Source organism: Herpailurus yagouaroundi, unplaced genomic scaffold (assembly GCF_014898765.1).
Source record: "Herpailurus yagouaroundi ecotype Mexico unplaced genomic scaffold, PumYag 210, whole genome shotgun sequence".
Classification (NCBI taxonomy): Eukaryota; Metazoa; Chordata; class Mammalia; order Carnivora; family Felidae; genus Herpailurus; species Herpailurus yagouaroundi.
This window is the reverse complement of record NW_024412441.1, coordinates 27,713,754-27,739,374: the sequence shown is the minus strand read 5'-3', so window position 1 is coordinate 27,739,374 and position 25,621 is coordinate 27,713,754. Positions and strand designations below refer to the sequence as shown.

The 25,621-nt window shown below is 37.6% G+C and overlaps 1 protein-coding gene across 2 annotated transcripts in view; it reads right to left on the bottom strand.

The window, feature by feature from the left end:
• GCC2 (GRIP and coiled-coil domain containing 2) overlaps nt 1-25,621 on the bottom strand; it is a 65,129-nt gene that overhangs the window by 15,245 nt on the left and 24,263 nt on the right. For both annotated transcript variants that reach the window (XM_040454150.1, XM_040454149.1), the window contains exons 14-21: nt 11,370-11,470; nt 11,205-11,282; nt 10,387-10,524; nt 9,360-9,481; nt 7,419-7,595; nt 4,636-4,853; nt 2,766-2,960; nt 1,619-1,758 (exon numbers count right to left, since the gene is read on the bottom strand). In XM_040454150.1, the coding sequence (XP_040310084.1) occupies nt 1,619-1,758; nt 2,766-2,960; nt 4,636-4,853; nt 7,419-7,595; nt 9,360-9,481; nt 10,387-10,524; nt 11,205-11,282; nt 11,370-11,470 (1,169 nt within the window). The remainder of the gene's footprint in view (nt 1-1,618; nt 1,759-2,765; nt 2,961-4,635; nt 4,854-7,418; nt 7,596-9,359; nt 9,482-10,386; nt 10,525-11,204; nt 11,283-11,369; nt 11,471-25,621) is intronic.

Here is a 25,621-nt window from a genome sequence, read left to right as displayed (position 1 = left end):
TCCTGAAGAGCGAGGTTGGCCTGGTTGGGTGGGGCTTAGTGTAACGGCTCATTCTTCACTAGATGGTGCTGCTTAGCTTACTGGGGTGGATTGGTGTGGCGCTTGTAGGTGTGTACATGCATGTGCAAGAGCAGTGATAATGGTGTCATCCAGCTACCCAGTCTCTCGTATCAGAACTCTGTTCTCCCTGATCAGCAATCACACACACATCCTTTGTCTTCAGTACCGTCCTTTGTCTTCAGCTCCCATCCACTCCCCGGCTTTACACAGTCTGTGGCCATGCCCCAGGCAGAACCTCCCTCCTGAGTTTTATCTCACATGCGGCTGTTTTTCCCCACCCCTTACTTCTGAGGAACTGTGGCTTTGACCTGTTCTGTCCCTCTGCGGGAGGGTGTCACCAAGCAATGGCCAGGTGCTGGCTGCACCCAGGAACATTCGTGGGCCTGCGCTGCTGCTGGTACCCAGGGACTGCGGCTAGGTGCCAGCCCACCCCAGAAAAAGTTCACGCAATCGGGTAGCAGCAGTGTTTTAGGGATTATGACAAATCACTACACACATTTGGCACCAGGCTTCACCCCCAGCAACCTTGTTCCAGAACCAGTAGATACGGTTGTTCTTCCAGGTCCACTGGGGCCTTTGCCTTTGGGGGAGTCACAGAGCCTCTACCAGGTGTCCTCCCAGCAGGGGAACTGCCTCTCCCATGTGGTCCAAAGACCCCCAGGCTTCACTCTGCTCCTGGGGATTCACTCTTCTCACCAGAGCATCGCCAGGTATTGTGTTGCAGAGCTTCAGACTCTGTACTTGCCCTGTTTATAGAGTCTTAATAGAGTTTAAACCCTTTCTTTTTCCTTTCTCCATTTTTAGTTGAGTCCCTGCAGCTGTTTCCACGGTTCTACTTTCTTTCCAGCTGCTTTTGGTGGGGGGGGGGGGGGTGCTTTTCCCGTATCTCCCCACCTCCATCCTCTCCACATGCAAAAACGGCTCCCTGCCCTCCACGGCCTCTCTCTTCCCCAGTTCACCTCTCTGTGCTGTGTACCTGCTGAATTTTGTGGTTCAGGTTGTGCGGATTGTTGTGTTAATCCTCAGTTTTCTAGGTGTGCAGGATGGTTTAGTGTTGATCTGGCTGTATCTCATGGACATGAGACACAAGAAAAACTTCCATGCTGTTCCGCCATCTTGGCTTCTCCCTTCTACTGTTGCTTTTAAATAGGAAAGCTTCCTATGCTACCTTCATATCTCTACCCACAATTGTGATAAGTAGTTTAGGGCCATAAATATCAGCTGAATGATATGAATGAGAAGTGTCTACAGTTTATCTTTAGAACTTAAGGGCCCATACCTATTTGAGTTTTACATAAGCACATGTGGAACAATGACTTGTGAACCTACTCTAATCTATTTCTGAATCTATTATGGTTTCTTAGAAAAAGCAGGAATTAAAGTAGTCTTCCTATATATAACACATACCAAAGCAAGTAGTATTTCTCAGTTTCAGGAATGTAGTGTCATAAACAATCAAGATGTGATGGATGTGTCTCATCTGTGAGAGTAGGGGGTGCGGTCAAGAAAACCAATCTGGTACAAAGAGTATTTTCTGGATGGCAGTGTTTGATCTTACCTTAATTTGCTCCATAAGGATTGCATTGGTTGCTTCTGTTTCCCGAAGCAGGACATTTAAGTGATCAGCGCTTTTTGTGGTAGAACTGAGCTTTTGAACCAATTCTTCTTTGGTAAATTCAGCATGCCATAAAGGAGGCTCTGCAAGATGTTGTTCCAGTAATTAATTCTCAAAATCAGAGATTATAGATGAAGATTCTAAGTAAGAAATATATCTAAGTATGGATATTTTAGTTTGCAATATTACTCAGGTCCACTCTCTGTCATTCTTCTATTCAACATATCTCTGTTACATGTTGAATGTAACACTAATAAGGCAGAATCTCTGTTGTAAAGCATGTAATCTAACTGCATTCAAGTTCTATGAACCCCAGTTCTAGAATTTGTAGACAGTTCTATCAGTTTCACTACTCACACTCCTCTATGTCCCAAGAGTTTATGTCATTTTACTTATAAACAAGGGGAGTAGTAACACTCACCAATCGTTTATATCATGGATGCTTGTAAGAATTTTATATGAAGAGGGTAGGTATCATTATTCAAATTTTATAGAGAAGGAACAGGCTCGAAGTTGACAAAGAATTTTGGCAGATCTGATTCTTGAGTCTGCTGCCAGTCTCTCATGATGCCTCCATGCCATTACTACTAACCTTGCCTGGAGGACTAACTGCAGTTTCCACCCACACCACAATCAGTGACCATGGACACAAACAGTCCTTACTCTAGATCCTGAAACTTCAGTTAGAGGATAGAGTCTCTCTGAATTATGAACATTAATGTTCATGACCGGTAAAACTAACATGTACCAAAACTTTACCATATTTAAATACGTTTAGCACTACTAAGTCACCCAGAGGAATAAATGAAAGCTGTCAGTTTCTTAGAAGGGTGAGAGAATAGTTCATCCTACTTTCTAATACTACATAGCTTACAACCATCTATTTCTGGCTCAAGCTTAGAGCAGAACTAGCATTAAAAACAAACAAACAATTGCTTCATTCTGTAGAAGAGTCTTCCATTTGGGGTGGAACACTGAAAGAAATTTTCCTAGAGTAGTTAAAAAAAACAAGTATAACTTAAGGGTTAGGATTTATTAGACAAGACAACAGAGCTAAATAAGAAAAACATACCCAAAGAGAGAGACCTACCAAGTTTAGTTTCAGGAGAATTAAGCAGTTGCTCTAAAGACTGTGTGTGAGTGCCAGAGGAAGATACAGACTCTGTGTCAGTTGTCTCCATTCCTTCTCCCTCCTCCCGGGTTATGGTGTACATGTCTGGTAGGGGAAGGTCTGTGCTTCTCCTTTCTCGAAGGTTCTTCAAAGGTTGGTGGGAAGAAGCTGGGCCTATTAAATTTTTTTTTTTAAAGTGTGAGATTGTTCGAAACCATGGATTCAGCATTCACTAAGATACACGATGAGATTAAAATGATCATAGGGATGTCAAATGGTATGATAGGGAATTTGAAGAACTAGAAGACAAGTAATAGGTGCATAAAGAATTTCTAAGCTAGGGGCACCTGGGTGGTTCAGTCGGTTGGGCGTCTGACTTCGGCTCAGGTCATGATCTCGTGGTCCGTGAGTTCGAGCCCCGCATCGGGCTCTGGGCTGACAGCTCAGAGCCTGGAGCCTGTTTTGGATTCTGTGTCTCCCTCTCTCTCTGACCCTTCCCTGCTCATGCTCTGTCTCTCTCTGTCTCAAAAATAAATAAATGTTAAAAAAAAAAAATTAAAAAAAAGAATTTCTGTCAGTACTAAAAATTATTAAAATAGAAGTTATTGAACTTTTAATCACTTAAATAATTTCAACAGAAGCTATAAATTAATTGCTACCACCTAGATAAAATATACTATTAAATATTGTAATAGAGCTATACTGTTGCAAAATACTGGCAGAAATTCTAAAACTAGACTCTGTTTTTGAGGATTAGTTATTTCAGATAGCTGCATGCTTTCTGACACAACACTCTTGCTGAAATTTCCTGGACAGATATTCTTGTTTATTACTGCCTTACACCTTTACCTCTGCCGGTTCTACCACTGCCTCTTCATATCTTCAGTGTTTAGCCAAAGAATGGCCTAGCATCCAGGGCAGGGATCTATTACACTCCTCAGGCCAGGCTTTCCTGTTTGCTGATAATGAACACTTGCATAGATCTGTAAGATCTGTAAGGCACTTTCAAACACATTACTTTATTAATCCCAAGAAACCCAAAGGTCAGAGAAATTAAATGACTTTGTCCAAGGTATCATAGTAGGGTTAGGGGTAAGAATTCTAACCCAGATCTGTTAAATTCCAATTTCATTTATTTTCCGTTCCATGAAGTTACCTCATTTCTTTCTTTCTTTTAAGGTTTATTTATTTTGAGAGAGAGAGAGAGAGAGAGAGAGAGAGAGATTGAATATGCACATGAGCAGGGGAGGGGCAGAGAGAGAGGGAGGGAGAAAGAATTCTAAGTAGGCTCCATGCTCAATCTCATGAACCATGAGATCATGACTGAGCCGAAATCAAGAGTCGGACACTTAATCAACTGAGCCACCATGGCACCCAACTAATTAAGCAGAAATTTTAAAGGGAAGAAACTATATTGGCCAATTGATCCTACAAGTTCATTGTTGCCCAGTTGCTGTTAGTAAGCTGCTAACTCTCATAATCCTAATCACAAAACAGATACATTTGGTGATCAACAGTGGAGAAAATCAGATTCAGTGAATACTGGAATTTGGATACATGTCATGAGACTGCAGGTTATGTCTGAGTGAGAGAACAGGAAATAGTGTCACATAGAGGGTAACAAACACGTGAAAGTCAGTACTGTAAGAGGTGAGGAGGTGGCTATAAGTATAATCAACAAGGGTTCAAATGGTTCAAATATCTTCTCAGTAAACTAATCCAAAATTCATTGGCACTGGCTTTCACCGGATACATTTTCTAATTTCTTATGAACTTGTGGAGAATGTATTTAAGTGACATAAATACATGAGAACATGAACAACCAATGTTTTCATGCATACACACATACTTCTTGTGGTCGGTTCACTCTTAAGCTGGAAAAGCTGAGCTTCCACTTTGGAGAGTTGCTGCTGTAAAGTTTCCATTGTCTTTCTGTGCTCTTCCTGCAAATGGCGCACTTGATCACGGAAGCTGCTGCGAAGGACCTCATTTTGGGACGTCAGTTGACTCACAGTCTGTGCATGTTCAGACTTTAGCATCATGTTCTCGGACTGTATTGAACACAACCTGAAGGGTGAGAGGAACTTACTTCATAGGAGATCTTTCAACTTGTCATGCTGACTCAGCTTTTCTCAACTGGGTTCTATTAGATCATTAGCCCTGAGATATTTACTAAATGTATGAATTAACTTCTAAAAGCATCTATAATGGTACTAGCTGTGCTAACCATCTGTGGACTTTGGCAGTCATCTAGTTCAAATCATTTCTGTGTTCTATAGTTCATGAGGAACCTCATTTGAGTAACCATGTTACAATGGTTCAGATGAGGAACTTCCTTCATCATTTATCAGAAAATAGGGTTAAATTTAGAGCATAAAATAATTATATTTTAAATTGTCCCCCTTTCAAGTTATCTTATGTGGTAATAGGATTACTGTACCTTTTCTGTATTACCTTGGAAACACAAAAATGAATACTTTCTTTTGATTCATAAATAAAGCCTTAGGGAAAGCCTTATGGAAAGTTTTCTGAGCCATTCTGAGCCAAGTAATGCAAAACTCTGAAACACATAGACTTGGTTTATTACAGCTGTTTTAAGATCTTGCTGCACAGTAGAATCATTGGGTCCCTTGTTAAAAACATAAACATCTAGTTCTCATCCTAGAGCCACTGAATCAGAATGTCTGGAGGTGGTCCTAGAAATTGCCTACTTTTAGCAGTTTTGCATGCAATTTTTATGTTGTCAGCCTGATGCTAGCCATGCAACTATAATTTGGGAACCACTATGTTTAATTGTTCACTTATAGTCTTGATGTTTTATGTTTGGATTTGGTAAAAAAAGAAAAAAAAAGTTTTCTTTTAATGCAAGGGAGCCACAAGTACTCTCATAAAAATTCAAACAATATGGAACCAATTACAGAAAGAAGTGAGAGTCTTCTTTTATTCAATTCCACCCCCACAGTGTAAAATCCCAACTTCAGGCACAGACATTGTTAATGGTTCAACATGTAGCTTTCCAAGAGCTATTTCCTATGTGCTACACATATGCACACCATATAGTTTTAAAACAAAATTTAGTGGCTAAAGCGTGACATACAATAAAAATATCATATGCTTCAGAAAAGGTTTCTTAATTGCCAAATTTATACTGGATCAATGAATTCAGAAAATGCTAGTGTATATGTTACCCCTCAAGCCTGCTTTTTTCGTAAGCTTTTGTTTAAATAGTATCTGCCACAAAAGTAAAGGAAGAATCATCGGCAGTCACAACAATTTTCTAAGGAAGATAATAGCTACATTTTAGAGCTAGGGTCAGGTTGGTAATTTGCAGGTGGTATCAGTGACACTTCTGACTTTACCTAGTTAAAAGCTAGAAGCTTGAATCCCAACCTGGACCTGGAACAATTGTGCTGATGGAAGTTTACCATCCGTCTCAGCTGTTATTGATGTGTTTATAGTAGCTGTACCCTCTGGGCAATGTAGTAGGTATTAGCTTCTCAGCCCAGTTATTCCTCTTGAGATGTTTTTACAATCTCATATAGAGAAAGTATGAATATTAAGATGTTTAAAAAAAGAAGAGGATTTATAAAGAAAAGGCTATTTCTTCATACTGGGACACAGATAGTAACCATATTACTCTTAATATGTGTGAAGAAGGGGGTTAAGACCTCTAAAGATATCTCAAATGCTGTGAAGTTTCTAGGACTAAGAGTGCCTGGCACATAGTAGGTACTGAAAAAATATTTATTGAACTTTAGAGGCATCATTTGCACTTTTATTTGTGTTAGCAATATATTTTGCAATAACTTTTCTAGAGTAAAGAATAAGTGTGGGAAATTTCTAATGTAAAGAGCAAGCAAGCATCACTATACTTAAGCTAATCTCATGGTAAACTCCGATGATAAGGAGCTAGAAAATTGGTAGATCTTCCTGGAAACTTTTGATTTACATGTTTAACTTATATAAATTACACTGCTAAAAGATTAGAAAGCCAATAAAATGAAGTTTTTGAGACTACCATAGATTAGGTAGGTATTAAAAGCATACCTGAGACATGTAAAGTATTCCAACATCCTTGATGAATGATGCTCAATGAAGAACTCTTTTCCTTAGTCTAAGATACAACAAATATTACCACCCAACTTCTTCATTAGGAATCCAAAGTTCCTTGTTCACAATAATCTACTCCTCCTGCCAGTACCCCTAAGGTCTACTGAAAGTACTGATTAACAGTAATAATATAACAAGTTGAAGACAGTTGCAAAGGTAAGTTGTATATTCCTTTTCAGCCAGCAGCTGTCTGAATGTTTTCCTCTCGAGAGAAAGAAAAATGCTTAGAATTTGAAACTTGAGTTGGAAAGTGGGTTTTTTTAAAAGAAACATTCTGGTCATGAAGGCCATAGGAGAGACAGAATATTGGATGAACAGATAAAGTTAATTGTTTTTTAAAAAAGTGAAGCATAAAAACAATAAAAAAGGAGGGCTTTAAGATAGGAAAACAAAGTTACCAAGCCTTTAGGAGTATCTGTTTCTTATTTTCAATTTATCCCAAGGAGCAACACTTTAGGAGTTCTAGCAAGGAAATATTTTGCTGCCCAGTACAAACACTGTTAGTGCTGCTAGCAACCTTACTTTTCCCGGAGTTCTGCCTCTTTGGATACAGTTTCCTGCAGCATCTTGTTATGTCTTTCTAGCAGAGTGTCATGTTCAGACTGTAACATCTGAAGTTCAGATACGTTGATCTGTAAGTTATTTTGGGTGTCCTGTAATTTGATTTTTAGTTGATCAATCAGCATTTCCAGGTGTTCTCTAAAACAGAAACAGTTTTACAAAAAATTTTGGAAGATGTAAACCTGGTTTCAAATAAATTTTACTTTAATCATTTCATCTTTTAATGTCATATTCTTGTTATTATTATGGACTATTTTAAGCGAAGTATAATTGGAAGAACTCAGTTATAGAATTCATTAGAGTCAGATTTTGAGTCTTAGGCAAATGCAGATTTACAAAAAAGGCTGTGAATTTATAAATTTCATATTCAAATGAAGAGAGCATTGAATGGTATTAAAATAGCCCATTTTGTTATAGTGCTACGCTTTTAGTTAAAAAAAAAAATCAGGTCTAAGCTTAATTTCCTTAAAAAAAAAAAAAGCATTTAATGCATAAGAAAATAGAAGGAATGTAAAACATTTACATTAAAATAATTTGAATCCAAAATTCCAGCACGATCAAAAAAGGCTCTAGAGGTGCCTGGGTGCTCAGCTGGTTAAGAGTCCGACTTGATTTCGGCTCAGGTCATGATCTCATGGTTCATGAGATCAAGCCCCATGTCGGGCTCTGCGCTGACAGTGCAGAGCCTGCTTGAGAGTCTCTCTCTCCCTCTTTCTCTGCCCCTCCCCCACTCACACTCTTTCTCTCAGAATAAACACTAAAAAAAAAAAAAAAGAACAGCACAAAAATTTTCAAAAAAGGCTCTTGCAGATGCTGACATTTTCATATTAAATGTGTCAATATTCAATTTCTGCTTTGAAATTTGAAAATGGGTTGACAGAGAAAATATCTAATTTTTCAGTCTATAGTTCCCATATTTAATAGATACTTAAATAAAAAGTAGCAAAAGTATAAACATACAAACATTGCAGAATATTTAGTCCTAGAATAGTAAGAGGCAGATGTAAAATTGTTTTCAACACTGAATCTCTACTTATAAAACACATTTGCTGTAGAATACCTTGTTTAATATTCCTAGCATACCTTCAAGTAATTTACAAAAGTGATCTTATGCTAATTTTAAAGATGCATTAAAAATATACTACAGAAACAAATAATTGACATGGTCATAAATTTAAAAAGAATAATTTAATTCCAGACTAGAATTTAGTACTTAATTTAAAACTTTTTGAAATAAGTAAAATGTTTTAAAGCAATTTCTATTTAGCTTAATTAAATTTTAAATGTTTGTTTTTGGTGGGGGGGAGTGAGCGGGGGAGGTGTGGCAGAGAGAGAGAGAGAGAGAGAGAGAGAGAGAGAGAGAGACCCAGAATCTGAAGCAGGCTCCAGGTCCTGAGCTGTCAGCACAGAGCCTGACACAGGGCTTGAACTCATGTACCATGAGATCATGACCTGAGCCAGAGTTGGACATCCAACTGACTTAGCCACTCAGGCACCCCTATTTAGCTTAATTAATGGTGGGTATATCAAGGAAGCATTTTTTTCCCTTCTATTTCTAAATTTTCAAAATGGGAAAAACTAATCATAACGTAACTTCAATGTCTGTATTTTTACTATGACCAGATCCTACTACAACAAGATGGCACTATTTAGTCTATACCTCAAAGACTATCTCCTCATTTCACTGCCCGAATTACACAGTTTCTGAGTTTGTAACAGTGCCCTTGGTAGTGACATTTCCCTGCTGCTGCCTGGAGATAGTGAAGCCAAGACACCCTGCTCTCGTTGCATGTAAAATTCCACAGTCAAATGAAATCAGTCGGATTTTCAACATACTTGGTGGAGGACCTATCTCAGGGGGAGGAAGGGAAAGCTGTGTGTTTCTTTTAATTTTGACTTTACCTTTCTTGTTTAGCTCCCTCGGTTTCAGTCTGAGACACAGATTTATTTTTCTGTTGTTTTAGAACATTGTGAACGCGGACTTTGTAGTTCTCAAATTCAGAGGCTATAGTAGCTTGTTCTGCCTATGACATTTAAAAGAGAGAGAATAACTTTTCTATTGTGTTTTCTATTGTAACATAATCCTCTTATTTTCTTTCAGATTAATGACTTACAATGAAAACCTGTTTTAGAAAATGAATAAAATGGCTGACACTCTTTATCCCTTTGATTAACTTACCCTAAAAAGTGTGTTTCTGTTGGCCTTACACTTTTTAATTCTTTGAATGATATAATTTTGTTTGACAGGAGATGTTTCTACATGTTTTCCTCCCTGGTAGATTCACTGAGTACCCATAAATTTTGTAATGGCACTATTTTTGCCTTTGGAAACTTAGAAAGATTTTTACTTAAGATAGTCCCTCTTTTCATAAATACAAGAAAAATTCAAAGAAATTAAACTACTTGAACTTCAGATTTCTAAGGAGAGAGGGAAAAGTGAAATTCTAGGTCTTTCACTTTCCCAAGGTGATCTCCCATTACCCTTCTGCCAAAATTGCTTAGATGATAGCTGCACCTCTCACAAAGCTACTGTATTGAGTTTGTTTTTTATGCTGAGGAAAGCAGGCCCTCAGAGCCATTCTAGTAGAATGTTATTTTATAATCATTTGGCCCTCAGAAACAACTATATGCTTTTTAGATTATAAAATTTAAAGAAAATAACTCTTACATACAGAAATTGCAAAACAAGGTTAAAATGGAAACATGTACCTATGTCTTCCCTTTTAACAAAACAAAACAAAAAAAAGGTTATGCACATGACAGGATTGGGATGGGGCTGGGGTTAGAGTCAGATGAGCTGCACCGAGTTTTCTTCTAATAAGTGCTCTTAAATAACAGCAAACACTAAAAGGCCAGACCACAGCCCTCCCGTGAACTGCTTGCTAGGTGATAACAACACCTGTCGTCTGTGTCCATGTGAAGCATGTACCTTGGCAGCGTGGCATTCTTCTTGAAGGGCTGTCACTTTTTGCTGGTATGCGCTCAATGTGCGCTGGTGCTGGTCTGCAGAGGTCTTCAGCTGTTCATGAACTTTATGTTTCTCAGAGGTTATGTCAGCCAGCTGAATCTGGGGCAAAACCTTTCAATTAAGCTCTAGCAAACTGGATCTTCACTAATTAAAGATGTTCCTTTAAATAAACTTGAGTTTTGGATCATGAGTATGTATAAGGTATAAAACTAAATAGAATTTAAAATATCTATTATTATTAAAAGAGTAAAGGCAATATAATAGAACATTTTCCCAATAAATTCAGTTTTCCTTAAAATCAATCATGAAAAATCATAAATTCCAGACTACTTATTATAGTTCAATGTTTAACTGAATATATCAAGATATTACATAAATATAACAGTTATAAAAATATATATAATAATGGAAACATACATACATATGTATACAATATAAACATATGAAACCATTTTATAAACTGATTCTTGTGACTGCACTATCATTTAGAAAGCTCAGATACAGCTCTGGGGCCATGTTGATTTTGTGTTGTACTATTCTTAGTGCATTAAGGATTTTCAAATACATGAAGAGAATCTAGCTTAAGCTAAATGGGATACTCCAGTTATATGCCATACCTGGCTTACTGCTTCTACTTTTTCAAAATGTTGAGGAAGGATATTGGGGGGGGCGGGGAATGTGTGTGGGTATATAAATATATGTACATAAGGATATTTAGAAAAATCCCTACATGGTACCTTACTTCTTTTGTAAATCCTCAGAAGTAAAAAGAATCTTACTTTATAGACTTCTACTTGCTGCTGGCTTGCCTCCAGCTCACCCTTTAAAGATGCTTGAAGTATTAAGTGATCAGTTTCCTAAAGAATAAGAATCCTGGTTATATTTAGAAAAGAAGGGATTTATAGATACATAAACTGAAATATGAAAATGGGAAATTAACATACTGCTTGCTTTGAATCTGCCAGTTCTTTTTTGGTTTTCACAAGCAACTGCTTGATTTTGGTATTCTTTTCCTCAGATTGTTGCACTGAAGACTGTAGTGAAGCTAGTAAAGGAAATAATTTCAGAAGAGGTTGAACAATTTTTATGAATGACTTTAAATAAAGAAATGACAAGTCTTTTCTTTGTATTAACCCATATTTAAAAGAAACTTGTCTTAACCTTTTATTATGGAACATTTCAAATATACATGACAGCAGTGCCAACAGTGTAATAAACTCCCGGCACCCCTCTCTCAGCTTTAACAATTACCAATACATGGCCAATCTTATTTCACCCAGAACAGGAATCTGGTCTGCAAGCTAAAATCTGGCTGCTGCCTGTTTTGTAAAGAGTTTTATTAGAACACAGTCAAGTTCATTTATTTACATATTGTTCACATTTGCTTTAGTACAACAATGACAAATTTACTAATGGCGATAGAGATATGATATGACCTGTAAAGCCTAAAATATTTACTGTGTGGCCCTTGAAAGAAAAAGTTTGCCAGCCACTAACCTATACCCTTACCTATTCCTTATGCCCTCACTGGTTTTTGGGTGATTGTTTTTGTTTTTTTGGTTCTTCACAAGAAATCCATTGAACTGTAAATATTTCAGTATACATCTCTTAAAATAAAGTTATATACTTAGTGTATAACTAAAAGATAAAAGCTTTACTTTTAAGAAGTACCTCAAAAGAGGTGCCATGTATTTCCAATTATATCACAGCAGATGCACATACCTGGTTGTCTGTTTTTGTGGTACTAATTGTTTTATGGAATGGGACTGTCAGTGACAATTCACTAAGGAACAAATAAAACATGATAAAAACAAAAAAATTTATGCTAACAGAGGTAAAAAAAAAAAATCATATAGGAATAAGTGGATTTACTGTCTAGATCACAGGTGCCCAACTACAACCAGCAGGCCAAATCTGGTCACAGCCTGTTGTGAAAGAGACGAAGAGTGTATGATAGAGACCACGTAGCCTGTGAAGCCTGTGAAGACTGACTTCCTGGTCCTTCAAGAAACAGTGTGCTGGACACCTGGTCTAAGCCAATTACATGGGCACTATGTAATTGTGCTACTAAAGTATATTATAATCAATGATTAACTTTATGTAGTTGTACTACATGTAAATATGAACACATATACTTTAAGAATATATCTTAACTATGACTTCTTATAAGTCTAATTTAGTTAACTTCTGGCAACTATTTGCTCAGTTCTGAAAAGCATTTTCTAAAGCACAAATTACATATAAAACCTTTGTTAAGTGCTTCAGGAATTATGATAGGATACAGTAAGTTCCTGAGCTCAAACCGTCTAAAAATGAAATTGGGGGATAACATTTCACATGATAACATAAAGCAAGATATAAATGTATGAAAGAAATACAAAAGGCTACAGAGATCCACAGGAGCCAAAGGTTATATAAAGTTTGCACAGGACAAAAAAAAATTCATAGAATAGGAAACACTGAAGATTAGGAAGGATTCCCAAACATGGGCATGATGGCGGGAGTGCGAGGGCATGAAAGGAGATTTCCTTTAGATATGAGATACACAGTTACAGAGTGGGGATAAATGTTGGAGGGGTTTCAGATTAAGATGTGTGTTGCTAATTTATTAAGCAACCTCCCCCCCCCCCACCCAGAACATTGTCTGGACGTTTTATCTTTTTCCTACTCTACCACATCTCCTTAGCCCAGCCTTCCAAGGCCCTTTCTGCCATTAGTCTGGCGGCTTTTGGCAGATTCTACACCATTCCATTTAATCCAATATGTTGGCAGACCAATCTTCCCCCACTGTCTTTAAAAAGGGCCCCAATACATTCTTCAGGTACTTCATGAACTGGATCAAAAATGTCTTCCTAATCATACCTCACTTCTCCCTGGCAGGTCAAGTCTTTCACTCCAACTGATCAAGACTTCCAAAATTATGTTACTTCTTTTAACTTTTGCTTGTACCATGGCTGCATAAAGGAATACTCTTTCCCTGTCTGCTTTTTCTCTCCAAAACTTACCTTTAGGACTCACCTTGAGGCCCAACTTGCAATTGTTTCAGTCTACAGAATCTCTCTCCTCTGAACTCTAGTACTCACTTCCTGTACCATTTATTTCTATACTTATTTATTGAATAAATATCTTTTTTTTAGTTTTTCCAAGGTATCAATCAATCTTCTCTTTCAGTTTAGTTGATGATCAAACATACACGTAATAACTAATTCATAAAACGAAATGTTTGTAGAAGGAAGATGGCGGCGTAGGAGGATGCTGGGCTCACCAGTCACTTAGATTCCACCTACACCTGCCTAAATAACCCAGAAAACCGCCAGAAGACTAGCAGAACGGAGTCTCCAGAGCCAAGCGCAGACGAGAGGCCCACGGAAGAGGGTAGGAAGGGCGGCGAGGCGAAGCCCGCTACACGGACTGGCAGGAGGGAACCGGGGCGGAGGGGCAACCCGCTGGCCAAGCAGAGGCACCGAGTCTGGCTTGCAAAAGCGGAGGGGCCAGAGGAGTGTGTTCAGACAGCAAGCGGGACTTATCATCTGATCAGAGAGCCGGAGGGCTGGAGGACAACAGGAGGTAGAGTTGTTGAGCCCCGGACAACAGAGCTCAGCTTGGCTGGGAACAGAGGCGCTCACCAGTGCCATCTCCCTCGCCCATCCCCCAGCCAAAATCCCAAAGGGAACCAGTTTCTGCCAGGGAACTTTCTTGCACCTGGCAAACACCCAATGTTGTGCTTCTGTGGATCCATCCATCCAGCGGCAGGTCTGACTCCCTCCGGTGCCACAGGGCCCCTCCCGAAGCAGATCACAGAAGGATAAGCGAGCTGAGCCTGCCCCTCCCGCCCCTGTACACCTTGCCAATCCACTCCAGCTAATACACCAGATCCCCAGCACCACAAGCCTGGCAGTGTGCAAGTAGCCCAGACGGGCCACGCCACCCCACAGTGAATCCCACCGCTAGGAGAGGGGAAGAGAAGGTACACACCAGACTGACTGTGGCCCCAGCGGTGGGCAGGGGGCAGACATCAGGTCTGACTGTGGCCCCGCCCACCAAATCCAGTTATTCAAGACAGCACAGGGGAAGTGCCCTGCAGGTCTGCACCACTCCAGGGACTATCCAAAATGACCAAACGGAAGAATTCCCCTCAAAAGAATCTCCAGGAAATAACAACAGCTAACGAACTGATCAAAAAGAATTTAAACAATATAACAGAAAGTGAATTTAGAATAATAGTCATGAAATTAATCACTGAGCTTGAAAACAGTATAGAGGACACCAGAAAATCTATTGCTACAGGGATCAAGAGACTAAGGAATAGTCAGGAGGAGCTAAAAAATGCTATAAACGAGCTGTGAAATAAAATGGAAACGACCACGGCTCGGATTGAAGAGGCAGAGGAGAGAATAGGTGAACTAGAAGATACAATTATGGAAAAAGAGGAAGCTGAGAAAAAGATAAAAAAATCCAGAAGTATGAGGGGAAAATTAAAGAACTAAGTGATGCACTAAAGAGAAATAATCTACGCATAACTGGTATTCCAGAGGAGGAAGAGAGAGGGAAAAGTGCTGAAGGTGTACTTGAAGAAATCGTAGCTAAGAACTTCCCTGATCTGGGAAAGGAAAAAGACACTGAAATCCAAGAGGCACAGAGAACTCCCTTCAGATGTAACTTGAATGAATCAATCTTCTGCACGATATATCATAGTGAAACTGGCAAAATACAAGGATAAAGAGAAAATTCTGAAAGCAGCAAGGGAAAAACGTGCCCTAACATATAAAGGGAAACCAATAAGACTTGTGACAGATCTCTCTTCTGAAACTTGGCAGGCCAGAAAGGAATGGCAGGAGATCTTCAATGTGAAGAACAGAAAAAATATGCAGCTGAAAATCCTTTATCCAGCAAGTCTGTAATTTACAACAGAAGTACAGATAAAGGTCTTCCCAAACAAACAAAAACTGAAGGAATTCTTCACCACTAAACCAGCCCTACAAGAGATCCTAAGGGGGATCCTGTGAGACAAAGTACCAGAGACATCACTATAAGCATAAAACACATAGACATCACAATGACACTAAACCCATATCTTTCTATAATAACACTGAATGTAAAAGGACTAAATGTGCCAACCAAAAGACATAGGGTATCAGATGGATAAAAAAACAAGACCCATCTATTTGCTGTCTACAAGAGACTCATTTTAGACCTGAAGACACCTTAAGATTGAGAATGAGGGGATGGAGAACTATTTATCATGCTACTGGAAGTCAAAAGAAAGCTGGAGTAGCCATATTTATATCAGACAAACTAGACTTTAAATTAAAGGCTGTCACAACAGATAAAGAATTACAGATATTATATAATAATTACAGGGAGTATCCATCAGGAAGAGCTAACAATTATAAATGTCTGTGCACCGAATATGGGAGCCCCCAAATAAATAAAACAATTACTCATAAACATAAGCAACCTTATTGATAAGAATGTAGTAATTGCAGGGGACTTTAACACTCCACTTACAGAAATGGACAGATCATCTAGACACACGGTCAATAAAGAAACAAGGGCCCTGAATGTTAATTGGATCAGATGGACTTGACAGATATATTTAGAACTCTGCATCCCAAAGCAACAGAATATACTTTCTTCTCGAGTGCACATGCAACATTCTCCAAGATAGATCACATACTGGGTCACAAAACAGCCCTTCATAAGTATACAAGAATTGAAATCATACCATGCATACTTTCAGACCCCAATGCTATGAAGCTTGAAATCAACCACAGGAAAAAGTCTGGAAAACCTCCAAAAGCATGGAGGTTAAAGAACACCCTACTAAAGAATGAATGGGTGAACCAGGCAATTAGAGAAGAAATTAAAAAATATATGGAAACAAACGAAAATGAAAATACAACATTCCAAACGCTTTGGGATGCAGCAAAGGCAGTCCTGAGAGGAAAATACATTGCAATCCAGGCCTATCTCAAGAAACAAGAAAAATCCAAAATACAAAATCTAACAGCACACCTAAAGGAAACAAGCAGAACAGCAAAGACAGCCTAAACCCAGCAGAAGAAGAGAAATAATAAAGATCAGAGCAGAAATAAACAATATAGAATCTAAAAATCTGTAGAGCAGATCAACGAAACCAAGAGTTGGTTTTTTGAAAAAATAAACAAAATTGATAAACCTCTAGCCAGGCTTCTCAAAAAGAAAAGGGAGATGACCCAAATAGATAAAATCATGAATAAAAATGGAATTATTACAACCAATCCCTCAGAGATACAAGCAATTATCAGGGAATACTCTGAAAAATTATATGCGAACAAACTGGACAACCTAGAAGAAATGGGCAAATTCCTAAACACCCACACACTTCCAAAACTCAATCAGGAGGAAATAGAAAGCTTGAACAGACCCATAACCAGCGAAGAAATTGAATCGGTTATCAAAAATCTCCCAATAAGAGTCCAGGACCAGAAGGCTTTCCAGGGGAGTTCTACCAGACATTTAAAGCGGAGATAATACCTATCCTTCTTAAGCTATTCCAAAAAATAGAAAGGGAAGGAAAACTTCCAGACTCATTCTATGAAGCCAGTATTACTTTGATTCCTAAACCAGACAGAGACCCAGTTAAAAAAGAGAACTACAGGCCAATATCCCTGATGAATATGGATGCAAAAATTCTCAGTAAGATACTAGCAACTAGAATTCAAGAGCATATAAAAAGAATTATTCACCATGATCAAGTGGGATTCATTCCTGGGATGCAGGGCTGGTTCAACATTTGCAAATCAATCAACATGATACATCACATTAGTAAAAGAAAAGATAAGACCATATGATCCTGTCAATCGATGCAGAAAAGGCCTTTGACAAAATCCAGCACCCTTTCTTAATAAAAACCCTTCAGAAAGTCGGGATAGAAGGAACATACGTAAACATCATAAAAGCCATCATAAAAGCCATTTATGAAAAGCCCACAGCTAACATCATCCTCAATGGGGAAAATCTGAGAGTTTTTTCCCTGAGATCAGGAACACAACAGGAATGTCCACTCTCACCGCTGTTGTTTAACATAGTGTTGGAAGTTCTAGCATCAGCAATCAGACAACAAAAGGAAATCAAAGGCATCAAAATTGGCAAAGATGAAGTCAAGCTTTCGCTTTTTGCAGATGACATGATATTATACATGGAAAATCCGATAGACTCCACCAAAAGTCTGCTAGAACTGATATATGAATTCAGCAAAGTTGCAGGATACAAAATCAATGTACAGAAATCAGTTGAATTCTTATACACTAATAATGAAGATACAGAAAGACAAATAAACTGATCCCATTCACAATTGTACCAAGAAGCATAAAATACCTAAGGATAAATGTAACCAAAGATGGAAAAGATCTGTATGCTGAAAACTACAGAAGGCTTATGAAGGAAATTGAAGAAGATATAAAGAAATGGAAAAACATTCCATGCTCATGGATTGGAAGAATAAATATTGTCAAAATGTCAATACTACCCAAAGCTATCTACACATTCAATGCAATCCCAATCAAAATTGCACCAGCATTCTTCTCGAAGCTAGAACAAGCAATCCTAAAATTCATATGGAACCACAAAAGGCTCCGAATAGCCAAAGTAATTTTGAAGAAGACTGAAGCAGAAGGCATCACAATCCCAGACTTTAGCCTCTACTACAAAGCTGTCATCATCAAGACAGCATGGTATTGGCACAAAAACAGACACATAGACCAATGGAATAGAATAGAAACCCCAGAACTAGACCCACAAATGTATGGCCAACTCATCTTTGACAAAGCAGGAAAGAACATCCAATGGAAAAAAGTCTCTTTAACAAATGGTGCTGGGAGAACTGGACAGCAACATGCAGAAGATTGAAACTAGACCATTTCTCACACCATTCACAAAAATAAACTCAAAATGGATAAAGGACCTGAATGTGAGACAGGAAACCATCAAAACCCTAGAGGAGAAAGCAGGAAAAGACTTCTCTGACCTCAGCCTCAGCAATTTCTTACTCGACACATCTCCAAAGGCAAGGGAATTAAAAGCAAAAATGAATTACTGGGACCTTATGAAGATAAAAAGCTTCTGCACAGCAAAGGAAACAACCAACAAAACTAAAAGGCAACCAACGGAATGGGAAAAGATACTTGCAAATGACATATCAGACAAAGGGCTAGTATCCAAAATCTATAAAGAGGTCACCAAACTCCACACCCAAAAAACAAATAATCCAGTGAAGAAATGGGCAGAAAACATGAACAGACACTTCTCTAAAGACATCCGGATGGCCAACAGGCACATGAAAAGATGCTCAACGTCGCTCCTTATCAGAGAAATACAAATCAAAACCACACTCAGATATCCCCTCACGCCAGTCAGAATGGCCAAAATGAACAAATCAGGAGACTATAGATGCTGGAGAGGATGTAGAGAAAGGGGAACCCTCTTGCACTGTTGGTGGGAATGCAAATTGGTGCAGCCACTCTGGAAAACAGTGTGGAAGTTCCTCAAAAAATTAAAAATAGACCTACCCTATGACCCAGAAATAGCACTGCTAGGAATTTACCGAAGGGATACAGGAGTACTGATGCATAGGGGCACTTGTACCCCAATGTTTATAGCAGCACTCTCAACAATAGCCAAATTATGGAAAGAGCCTAAATGTCCATCAACTGATGAATGAATAAAGAAATAGTGGTTTATATACACAATGGAATACTACGTGGCAATGAGAAAGAATGAAATATGTCCCTTTGTAGCAACATGGGTGGAACTGGAGAGTGTGATGCTAAGTGAAATAAGCCATACAGAGAAAGACAGATACCTTATGTTTTCACTCTTATGTGGATTCTGAGAAACCTATCAGAAACCCATGGTGGAGGGGAAGGAAAAAAAAAAAAAGAGGTTAGAGTGGGAGAGAGCCAAAGCATAAGAGACTCTTAAAAACTGAGAAGAAACTGAGGGTTGATGGGGGGTGGGAGAGAGGGGAGGGTGGTGATGGGTATTGAGGAGGGCACCTTTTGGGATGAGCACTGGGTGTTGTATGGAAACCAATTTGACAATAAATTTCATATATTGAAAAAAAACAACAACAAAAGAATCCCAAATGTTTTACTTAAGGAACATAATCTAGAGTTCTACCATTCAATGCACCAAGAACACAGTTGGAAAATATGGTATGTACATAAGAGATACATGCATAGTGAATTGTCTGGAAACTCTACAGTCGTTTCGATTATCTGAATATGTTATTTTTTCCCCCCTGGATGCAGGCAGATATCAGAACTCTGCATATGTGGCTTCATTCCTTTGTTTATTCATGGAATCACGTTTATTCAGCTGTGATTTGGCTACAGGTTGAATGAAGTACCCATTATGAAACATCATGGGAGATTTGTTTATTTATTGTGGGGATGCCATTGAAAATACAAATCTGGATTATCTGGATTATCAGTGCTTTCTGTTAAAAGTAAATATAAAATGGATACTGGGTTTGAAAATTCCCCGAGCAGACAAAACCATTTGTCATATAACTGAAACTTATTTAACTTAAACAAAAAAATCTAGCACTCAACATGTAAAATTCACATCCAATTAAAAAATTATTTCCCATGCAAAGAAGCAGGGAATTATTACTGATAACAGGAGAAAAAAATTCAATCAATAGATTTAGAACAATAAATCACAGAATATGCTTAAAGACTGGAAGGAAAATATAATGAAGAGATAAATGGAAAACAGGAACAAAAAAAACCACATATGGAATTTCTGGAGATGAAAAATATAATACCTCAAGAAAATATCACTGGATGGTAATAAAATATTAGACTCTGGAGATGAGAGAATTTAAAAATTACTTACTAATAGAAACAACAAGAATAGAAACTATATTATATTTAATAATAGAAAGTATCCAAAAAGAAGCTCAGAAAGTGAAAAAAAATAGAAAAAATGAACAAATTATCACTAATCTATGGTGATATATCAAGTGGTCTAATGTGTGTAATTGGAGTCTCAGGGGAAAAAAGAAGGAAGATTTAAACAAGAAAGAATAAAGTAAACAATGGCCAAAAATATGATCAACTTGAAAAAAACTAGAAAATCTAAATACAGCAAAGAAATGCAAAAAACCACAAGGAGGATATAAACAGGGAAAGAAAACATAACAAGGCACATCATAAAATTCTATACCCAGCAGAACTATCTTTCAAAAATGAAGGCATTCTCCCCTCAAAATGACGAAACGAAGGAATTCATCCCAAAAGAAAGACATGACAGGAAGAAATGACAGGAAGGGGCTTAACTAACACAGATACAAGCAAGATGTCTAACCAGAATTAGAATCATGAAATAAGAATATGAGCTGGAGTCGAAAATAGATTAGAATCCCTTTCTGCAGAGATAAAAGAAGTAAAAGCCAGTCAGGATGAAATAAAAAATGTTATAACTGAGCTGAAATCTCGAATGGATGCCATGGCGACAAGGATGGATGAGACAGAGCAGAGAATCAGTGATATAGAGGACAAACTTATGGAGAATAATGAAGCAGAAAAAAAGAGGGAGACTAAGGAAAAAGAGCACAATTTAAGAATTAGAGAAATCAGTGACTCATTAAAAAGGAACAACGTTAGAATCATAGGGGTCCCAGAAGATGAAGAGAGAGAAAAAGAGGTAGAAGGGTTATGGGAGCAAATCATAGCAGAAAACTTTCCTAAGCTGGGGGAAGACACAGACATCAAAATCCAGGAAGCACAGAGGACTCCCATTAGATTAAAAAAAAAACAACTGTCAACAAGGCCTATCATAGTCAAATTCACAAAATACTCAGGCAAGGAGAGAATCATGAAAGCAGCAAAGGAAAAAAGTTCTTAACCTACAAGGGAAGACAAATCAGATTTGCAGCAGACTTGTCCACAGAAACTTGGCAAGCCAGAAAGGAGTGGCAGGATATATTCAATGTGGTGAATCAGAAAAAATATGCAGCCAAGAACTCTTTATCCAGCAAGGCTGTCATTCAAAATAGGACAGATTAAAAGTTTCCCGAACAAAAATTAAAGGAGTTCGTGACCACTACACAAGTCCTGCAAGAAATTTTAAGGAGGGTTCCCTGAGGGAGAAAAGACTAAATAAATAAGTAAGTAAGTAAGTAAGTAAGTAAGTAAATAAATAAATAAATAAAATAAAGACCAAAAGGAACAAAGACTAGAAAGAACGAAAGAACACCAGCAGAAACTCCAACTCTACAAGTAACATAATGGTAATAAATTCATATCTTTCAGTGCTCACTGTAAATCAATGTATTAAATGCTCCAATCAAAAGACATAGGGTGACAGAATGGACAAGGAAACAAGATCCATCTATATGCTGTTTACAAGACACCCACTTTTTTTTTTATTTTTATTTTTTTTCAACGTTTATTTATTTTTGGGACAGAGAGAGACAGAGCATGAACGGGGGAGGAGCAGAGAGAGAGGGAGACACAGAATCGGAAACAGGCTCCAGGCTCTGAGCCATCAGCCCAGAGCCTGATGCGGGGCTCGAACTCACGGACCACGAGATCGTGACCTGGCTAAAGCGGACGCTTAACCGACCGTGCCACCCAAGCGCCCCTCAAGACACCCACTTTAATCTAAAGACACCTTCAGATTGAAAATGAGGGGATGGAGAAGCATCTATCATGCTAATGGTCAATAAAAGAAAGCCAGAGTAGCCATATTTATATCAGACAATCTAGACTTTAAAATAAAGACCGTAACAAGAGATGAAGAAGGGCATTTTACCATAATTAAGGGGTCTATCCACCAAGAAGACCTGACAATTGTAAACATTTATGCGCCAACTGTGGAAACACCCAAGCATATAAATCAATTAATCACAAACATAAAAAACTCATTGATAATAATACCATAATAGTAGGGGACTTCAACACGCCCACTTCCAGCAATAGACAGATCATGTAAACAAAAAACCAACAAGGAAACAATGTCTTTGAATGAAACACTGGACCAGATGGACTTAACAGATATATGCAGAAGATTTCATCCTAAAGCAGCGGAATATACATTCTTCTCTAGTGCACATGGATCGTTCTCCAGAACAGACCACATACCGGAACACAAATCAGCCCTCAACAAGTACAAAAAGATCAAGATCATACTGTGCATATTTCAGACTACAATGCTATGAAACTTGAAGTCAACAATCAGTAAAACTAAAAGGCAACCGATGGAATGGGAGAAAATATTTGCAAACGACATATCAGATAAAGGGTTATTATCCAAAATCTATAAAGAACTTATCAAACTCAACACCCAAAAAACAAATAATCCAGTGAAGAAAAGGGCAACAGACATGAATAAACACTTATCCAAGGAAGACATCCAGATGGCCAACAGACACATGAAAAATGCTCAACATCACTCATCTTCAGGGAATACAAATCAAAACCACAATGAGATACCACCTCCCATCAGTCAGAATGGGTATAATTAATAACTCAGGCAACAACAGATGTTGGCGAAGATGTAGAGAAAGAGGAACCCTGTTGCACTGCTGGTGGGAATGCAAACTGGTGCAGCCACTCTGGAAACATTATGGAGTTTCCTCAAAAAAGTAAAAACAGAACTACCCTATGACCCAGCAATTGCACTACTAGGTATTTATCCAAGGGATACAGGTGTGCTGTTTTGAAGGGACACATGCACCCCAATGTTTATAGCAGCACTAGCAACAACAATCAAAGTATGGACAGAGCCCAAACGTCCACATATGGATGAATGGATAAAGAAGATGTGGTATATATAGACAATGGAGTATTACTCAGCCATCAAAAAGAATGAAATCTTGCCATTTGCAAGTATGTGGATGGAACTAAAGGTATTATGCTAAGCAAAATTAGTCAGAGAAAGACAAATATTATATGACTTCACTCTGAGGACTTTAAGACACATACCAGATGAACACAAGGGAAGGGAAGGAAAAGTAATATAAAAACGGGGAGGGGGAAAAACATAAGACTCTTAAACATGGAGAACAAACAGAGGGTTAGTTGAGGGGTTGTGGGAGGGAGGGGGGGATGGGCTAAATGGGTAACAGGCATTATGGAATCTACCCTGAAATCATTGTTGTATTATATAGTAACTAACTTGGATGTAAAAAAAAAAAAAAAGAATAAAATTTTACAGTTAAGAAAAGAATGAAGACAATTTTTTGGGGGTGAAAGACATAACAGAATTCAATACCTACAGCCCACAGTACAAGATATGTTAAAGGAAGTCCTTCAGGCAAAAGGAAAGTCATACTTGATGAAATCTGGATATACATGAAATGAAGAGCAACAGAGATGGTAAATATGTGGGTAAATAGTTAAAAAATTTTTTTCTAGTTTTTTATTTGTTTAAAACAGGGATTGGAAAATGTTTTACATGGTGAGGTAATAAATATTATAGTGTTGCAGGTGATACAGTATCTGTTACAACTACTCAACTGTGCTGTTATAGCATGAAAGTAGCCATAGGTGATACACACAAATGTACATGGCAATGTTTCAATAAAACCTTTATATACATATATATATATATATACACACACACACACACACACACACACACACACACACACACACACAAATATAAAAACCTACATATATATATGAATAACTGTGGGCCATGGTTTACATATCTCTCTTTAATAAAGAAATATTTTTAAAGAAAAACAACACAGTTATTACATTCCTAACACACGTGAAAAACATGTGAAGCAAATGTGTGATAAAAATAAAGCAAAGACCAACAATGGGGAAACAAACAGTACTGTAAGATTCTTATACTATATATGAAGTGGTATAATTTACTTAAATGTAATCTGTAATAAATTTATGATATATTATAAACCCAAAACCCGCCACTAAACACTAACAATGGTATAGCTAATAAAAGAGATAAAATAGCATCATATAAATTAATTCAAAAGAAGGCAGATAAAAGAGGAGAAAGGAAATGAATTACAAGAACAATAGAAAATAATCAGCAAGATAGATTTAAATCTAATCACATAAATATTTATGTTAAAAATAAATGACTTATATATTCCAATTAAATAGCAGAGACTGTCAGCTTGGAGAGAAAAGGAAGACCCAACTATATGCTATCTAAAAGGAGTATTTTATAGACTTAGGTCGCAAGCCAAAGGATAGGAAAAGACATGCTATATAAACAATAAACAAAAGAAAGCTGGAGTGGTTAGATTAATATCAAAGTGGACTTTAGAAAAATAAATATTACTAGTGATAAGACACATTTCATAATAATAGAGGAATTAAATTACCAAGAACAAGTAATGATTCTAAATGTAAATGTAGCTAATTCCAGAGTTTCTAAATATGTGAAGCCAAAACTAACAGAAATGAAAAGAGAAAGAAATCCACAGTTATGTTCAGGAAATTCAACATCCCTCTCTCCATACTTGATAAAGCAGTAATCAGAAAATCATTAAAAATACAGAAAACTTAAACAGTCACCTAACTTGACTTAATTGACATTAGTTAGAACACTCTATCCAACAACTAATACAGTTGAACACATTGTTTTCGAGTGCCTAAGGAGCATTCACCAAAAGAAATCTTATTCTGAACCCTAATACAAAACTGAATAAACTTAAAAGGACTGAAATCATGCAGAATATGTTTTTTAACTACAACAGAATTCAGTTAGAAATCATTAACAGAAAGATATTTGAAATTCCTTCAAACAAATTAAATAACACACTTGTAAATAACCCATGGGTCAAAGAAGAAATCCAAAGGAAATTTAAAAAATCTTGAGTGGAATAAGAAGTATAACATACCAACTTATGAGATGTGGCTGAAGGAGTGCCTGGGGATATTTAGAGCTTTAGGTGCATACATGAGAAATCATTTTATGGAAAGAATGGAATGTAATCACCTTAAAAAGAAGGTTTAATTGCTATTTGATGTTCCTACTCTGCTGACAACCAGCAAATCGTGGATAAGACCATTTCTTACCTTTGTATCACTCACATAGCAGGTACTTAAGAAATGTTTAAATAAGTGAATGCATTATTCACCAACGCTGACTGTACACATCCAAACAAAACATGGTTTTACAACCCTCCTGGTCCTTAAGAATAGTGAGCATTGTGTGAAAGCTCTGGTTGGCA